At 45.8% G+C, this 6000-nt stretch overlaps 1 protein-coding gene across 1 annotated transcript in view; it reads left to right on the top strand.

The window, feature by feature from the left end:
* Positions 1-575: 575 nt before the first annotated feature.
* ADAM10 (ADAM metallopeptidase domain 10) overlaps positions 576-6000 on the top strand; it is a 115673-nt gene continuing 110248 nt past the window's right edge. The window contains exon 1 of the mRNA XM_068552495.1: positions 576-869. Within this exon, the coding sequence (XP_068408596.1) occupies positions 815-869 (55 nt within the window). The 5' untranslated portion in view covers positions 576-814. The remainder of the gene's footprint in view (positions 870-6000) is intronic.

Raw genomic sequence — 6000 nt, 5'->3', positions numbered from 1 at the left:
TAAAGCGATCAGAAAGATATGACAGGCTGTGCTTCTGCTGCTGGAAGATCTTTACATTTAGGTTCTGATTGTTAGCGGCTGTTTCCGATGTAATTACCGCTTGTTCGCACTTGGCTTTTTGTGTGGGGGACTTTGCTTTTGTTTACTTAGTAGACGTCGTGCACCCTGAGAGGCAAAAAAAGAAGTAACCAAAATCTCCATTCCCTGTTAAGTGGACAACTGCCCCTTGACTCTCCCATTTTAACCCGAGACACAGTTCTCAGCAGCTCTAAAAACCAGCCCTGTGCGGTCCGCAGATTTGCGCTCCGGTCCGGGGGCGGAACCCTAGGAAACCCCGCCTCCCAAGCCCAATCCCCGCTCTCCGCCTGCGGACAGGAAGCAGCGGCTGGCCTAGCAGCCCGGGAACCAGCCGCAGCGCGCATGCGCGCGCCCCTGGGGCGCCTGGGGGAGGGGGAGGAGCGGGAGGAAGGGGTGCGGCTCCGCCTGCTTGTTGGGCGCTCGCGGGTCACGTGGCAAGGAAGGAGGCGGAGGTACCGGGCTCGGGGGGAGGGAGGTAGAGAAGAGGGAAGGAGCGAGGGAAGGAAAGCGGGGAAGGGAGGAAGGAAACGAACGAGGGGGAGGGAGGTCCCTGTTTTGGAGGTGCTGGGAGCTTTGCCGGCCCCTGAAGTGGGGCGAGAGGGAGGTGCTTCGCCGTTTCTCCTGCCGGGGGAGGTCCCGGCTCCCCGTGGAGGCTCCGGACCAAGCCTCTTCAGCTTCTCCCTCCGGATCGATGTGCTGCTGTTAACCCGTGAGGAGGCGGCGGTGGCAGCGGAAGATGGTGTTTCTGAGAGTGTTAATTCTGCTCCTCTCCTGGGCGGCGGGACTCGGAGGTGAGGCACGACCCCGAGCCCCGGGGGCGCGGTGAGCACGGCAGACCGCGCAGCGGCAGCGGCGGCCGGGCCGAGCGGAGCCCAGTCGCTCCGTGCGGCTGGCGCGTCAGTCAGCCCGGCCGGCCGGCGGCGCCACTCGGGCGCGCAGCGCTCCCCGCTCCCTATTGTCCCCCGCGCCCCGACCGCGTTCCCTTCCGTGGCGGGCCGAGGAGGTTCCGCGACTCCGGCGAGGCCTTTCCCGCCCCCTGCCGCCCCAGCAGCAGGGGAGCCTGGGGTTGCCTGCCTGAGAAGCAAAGCCGAGATCCGGGTCGCCAGGCGAGAGCCGGTGGCGCTCAGGCCGGCGGCACCATCCCTCCAGCCTACTCGACGGGCGCCGGGGCGGGCAACTGCCGCGGGGCCGCCGGTCTTTGCCATCCTGGTCCCGCGCTGACCCTCCTCACCCTTCCGCCCCCAGCTCCTGCCTGGTGGCGAATTCCGGAGTCCGCTCCGTCGCGGAGAACCGCCGCGCAGGCTCGTGGGAAGTTGCGATTGTATTGTTCTTTACCGGGCGCAGCGATCCAGACCGACCCGGTTCTGCAGAGGGGCCGCCCGTGGAGGGGTAACAGTGGTCTCCTGCTCGTCTGAGCCGGGCGGCTACCGCTCTCCAGAGTGCCCCGCCTCTGTCCGGGTGTTCGGAGAGAGATAGCGGGAGGGTGTGTTTATGTTCAGTGGAAACATTTTGTTGCCTAAGGGAAAGGTTTTGGTGGGGAGAAAGATAAGCCGTTTTCGGGATGTTCACTGATCTGTAGGCTGGATTGCGTCTTTTTGAGGGACGGTCCCTCGGTGACCCAACTTGAAGAGTTTTCTTAAACTCTCAGGTGGAGTAGTCATACAGTGTAATTAGTGGATTGTCAAAACAGTGGCAACCCTCCACCCCCCACGTTGGCGTTAAGTGTGCTAAAAGCATATAATTTCTTGATTACTCCAGTTTTGAAGACGATTTTCATTTCCATTGTACCCCAGGACCAACTGCATCATTTTGTTGTTGTGTAAAGTGCTTTATTTTAGGTTAACTTTTTGACTTCCTCCATAGTATACTTAAAGACCTTAAAATATGTTTAAAAGAATTGGATTGGAAATTTTTCCGGAGTGCTTTGGATTAGTATAGACAAATTTGATAATTTAGAAAATATCTGAATATTTCATGTAGTGGATTGTTTTTGTTCTTTTCTTTATAACTTTGACTGCAGAGCCAAGCATATTTTTGTCCAGTCTTCTACTTTGTCTGAGGATGATACTTTGTAGGTAGACTTCTGTTGTAGTTGGTAGTGTTCATTTGCTAGCGAAAACATCTTAGATTAGGAGCTTCTAGTAGATGTTTAGTTTGAAATATCTGTGCTGGATACCCTCTATAAGGGCTTTTGTTTTTACATTTGTATTTATATCCTAAATGTGGCTTACAAGAAATTTCTGTTTTCACTTTTTGTTAGACACCGATTTCTATGAGGTAGTAAAAAGTGAGGCGTCCACGTGAGGCAGTTTAAACTCCTGATGAGCAGTAGTCTATAAAATGTTCTTTGCTTTTAAAGAGTGGAACAGTAAAAATAGAAACTGGTGTATTCTGATAGTCGAAGAAAAAGTATAAATTGACAGCATAATCTTTGTGGGCTAAGGCCCTTTTTAAACAAAAATTTTCTAAATTCAGAACTCTGGGGTCATTTATAAAGTATCATTTCACATTAAACATTGGTTAAAAGGCTACTTACGTTTTGATGTTTGTTTTAAGCAGAACTTTTTCAAAAAGACACTAAGAAATCTTTCATTTTAAAATTAGCATCAAGATTGTAGCTTTTGGGTGCATGGAGATATTGGTAATTTAATTGTAATATATAGTATTTTTATCTACAAATCTGAGCTTTTATGGTCAAGTTTGTAAGAAGTTTTTATGAGCATGATATGAGAATAGAATACATTCAGATTCTCTTATGAGAGAATGAATATGTTTGTGTAGATTAGAAGAAGCTGTGGTGGAAATATGGATTTAACTTTAAAGTATAAATCATTCTTAGGTACTTAATTATCCTTTTTAGTTGCTTTCCCCTATCCGATTTGTCAGTCACTGTTTTGCATTAGTTTTTTCTTGCTCTTAGTGTGTTGGTGGGAAGCTGGAAAAGAGAATGTGTTTAGAATCATAAAACTAAACTTTCCTAAAGTTGTCCATTTCTTGCACATGTCCCAGCCTATGCTGTATTTGTAGGAAGATACCATACATTTTCTAGAGTTTAGTAAGTGTCTATATAGACATGACTCAAATATATACATAAAAATACTTTATTTTATGCAACCACATTAGAAATTTTATTAGAACTATTCTGATTAAATATAGCCCAAAGAATTTTTATGTATGTGTGAATTATACTTTTTAACACAAATATGTTGGTGAGTTGATGTTTTTTCTTTCTCCTCTTTTAAAAAAATTAATTGGTGTGTTTGAGAGGTCCAAAGGTATTTTAGCTGTAGCAGTAAATTCAATCCCATGTTTTGGTTTAATGAAATCATACTTTAAATGAACTTTAGAGTATGAAATTTTTTTTTTTTTTGATGGAGGCACGGTTTGTGGGGATCTAAGTTCCCCGATGACCAGGGATCGAACCTGGGCCCTCGGCAGTGAGAGTGCAGAGTCTTAACCACTGGACTTCCAGGGCATTCCGACATGTTTTTTATATTAAAAAATCTGGTGTAAATGCTTTGCTTTGTAGCATGCGTTATAAAGAAATACGTTTTCTGGAAGTTTGGCCAAAAGTATTAAAAGTATCAAAGTTTAAGCTTTAACTATTTCTCTCACTTTTACCAGCAAGTAAGGGCCTATGAAATTAATAAAGGGGACAGACTTCTTGTCTTTATCTTTTTTTAAAAATAAATTTATTTTCATTTTTATTTATTTTTGGCTGCATTGGGTCTTCGTTGCTGCGCGTGGACTTTCTCTAGTTGCGGCAAGCGGGGCTAGTCTTCGTTGCGGTGCTCGGGCTTCTCATTGAGATGGCTTCTCTTTGTTGCGGAGCACGGGCTCTAGGCACACGGGCTTCAGTAGTTGCAGCACGTGGGTTCAGTAGTTGTGGCTTGTGGGCTCTAGAGCGCAGGCTCAGTAGTTGTGGCACACGGGCTTAATTGCTCCGCGGCATGTGGGATCTTCCCGGACCAGGGCTCGAACCCATGTCCCCTACATTGGCAGGTGGATTCTTAACCACTGTGCCACCAGGGAAGTCCTGTCTTTATCTTTAAGGAGCTCTGACTCTTCATCTTTTTAATCGGAGATTGATAATCCAGTTAGCTGTATCATCTTGAGAATGCCCATTTCAAGCCATCCCCTACATTAGCAGTATCTTTTCTCTGTGTGTACAGGACCTCTCTGAGTAGCAGGGTTTGAGGGAACTGGGCATGGCAAGCACCTCTGTCTTTTCTGATCTCCCTTTTATAACTTGTTTAAGATCGTCAAGGGTGTTTATTATCTAATATTTTAAAAATTATCTGACAGACTTGCAGGGTGGAGCAGGGAGAGTAAAGGGACATTTCTGTGATGTCTGCTGTGTATCTGATATTGTGTTAGAAGTTTCACTTTTCAACATGTATGAGAGAGAGTGGTGATATTTTACATTTGAAGAAACAGGCTTGAAGAAATAAATTTTCTGGCATCATCCACCTGCTAAATGGTGAATTAGATATTCAAACTCAAGCCAGTTTGACCTCAAAGCCTGGGCGTTTTACCCATTGCCCCCCATACCTTTTTTTAATTAATTAATTAATTAATTAATTTTTGCCTGCGTTGGGTCTTTGTTGCTGCGCACGGGCTTTCTCTAGTTGCAGAGAACGGGGGCTACTCTTCGTTGTGGTGTGCAGACTTCTCATTGAGATGGCTTCTCTTGTTGCGGAGCATGACCTCTAGGTGCGCTGGCTTCAGTAGTTGTGGCACACAGGCTCAGTAGTTGTGGCGCACGGGCTTAGTTGCTCCGCAGCATGTGGGAACTTCCCAGACCAGGGCTCAAACCCATGTCCCCTGCATTGGCAGGCGGATTCTTAACCACTGTGCCACCAGGGAAACCCCTGTGTTCCTTTTAAATGGGCTGAATTTAATCTTAAATGATTGAGGTTTAGTATAAGAACAACTTACAGTTTTGGTCTAAACTTGGTTTAGCTGTCAATTTTGTACTTAGAAAAGGGAGCAATACTAAGGATAAATGGAAAAACTGGAATAATCCTGCCAGTTAGATTCCTATGAGGGCAGTAACACTGCTGTCTAGCAGTGTGAACGCTTTGCCTTAGGACTAGTGGGGTGGGGACAGTCCTGTCCTAGCTAGGTTGCAGGAAATAGCAGTACTGAGAATAGTTCTCAGGGGGTGTAGACTCTCTTTGATGTTGGGTGAATTCATTCTGAAGCTACTACAATTCCAACTAAACAATGTGAGAACATGTACAGTAAGAACATTGCTGTTTAGTCACCAGTGTTTATTGTATGTCTGTGGCTAGTAGGAGTCATGACGGCACAGTCTTGAGTGAGAAGAGAAGAAAAAACATTGAGTTTGTCAGAGTAGACAGAAATGCCAAGATATAAAAATAGAGTTCCAATTATGTATTGGTAGCTGCAGTTGAAATGAGGATTTATTAAGCTGGAGGGACATCAGCCAGCTGGGGAGAGCTTTTTGAGATAGAAGAGAATGGCTTATAGTGTAGTAAGATGCATGTAGGCTTACTTGCCTGGAATGGAGAGTCCATGGCAGGAAATAAGGAGAAATGCTAACTGGGCCATAATGACTGGGACTCTCATTATTCATATAATAGGCCGTGATAACTATGAAGAAGAGTATTGTGGAATTTTGGTTGGCTGAGCAGTTGGGATATGATACAATAAGGAATAAATTAGCTGCTTGATGAACTGGGTGATTGAGTCCTGGGTTAGGGTAGTGATTGTAGAAACAAATATGGGTACAACAAGAAATCATATGGAAGAAAAACTGGTAAAACTTGGCAGATGTTTAATGTGAAGGTATCACAATTTATTGAGGGCTCACTCTGTGTTGAATTTGGATCTTAGAGGCTGTTGCATTGGAGAGAGTGTAGTTTTATTAAAGCTTTGAGGACCTCAGTCTTTGAAGTT

This window comes from Eschrichtius robustus, chromosome 1 (assembly GCF_028021215.1).
Source record: "Eschrichtius robustus isolate mEscRob2 chromosome 1, mEscRob2.pri, whole genome shotgun sequence".
In the NCBI taxonomy this organism is placed as follows: domain Eukaryota; kingdom Metazoa; phylum Chordata; class Mammalia; order Artiodactyla; family Eschrichtiidae; genus Eschrichtius; species Eschrichtius robustus.
The sequence above is the reverse complement of the archived record's forward strand: the minus strand, read 5'-3'. Positions and strand labels throughout refer to the sequence as shown.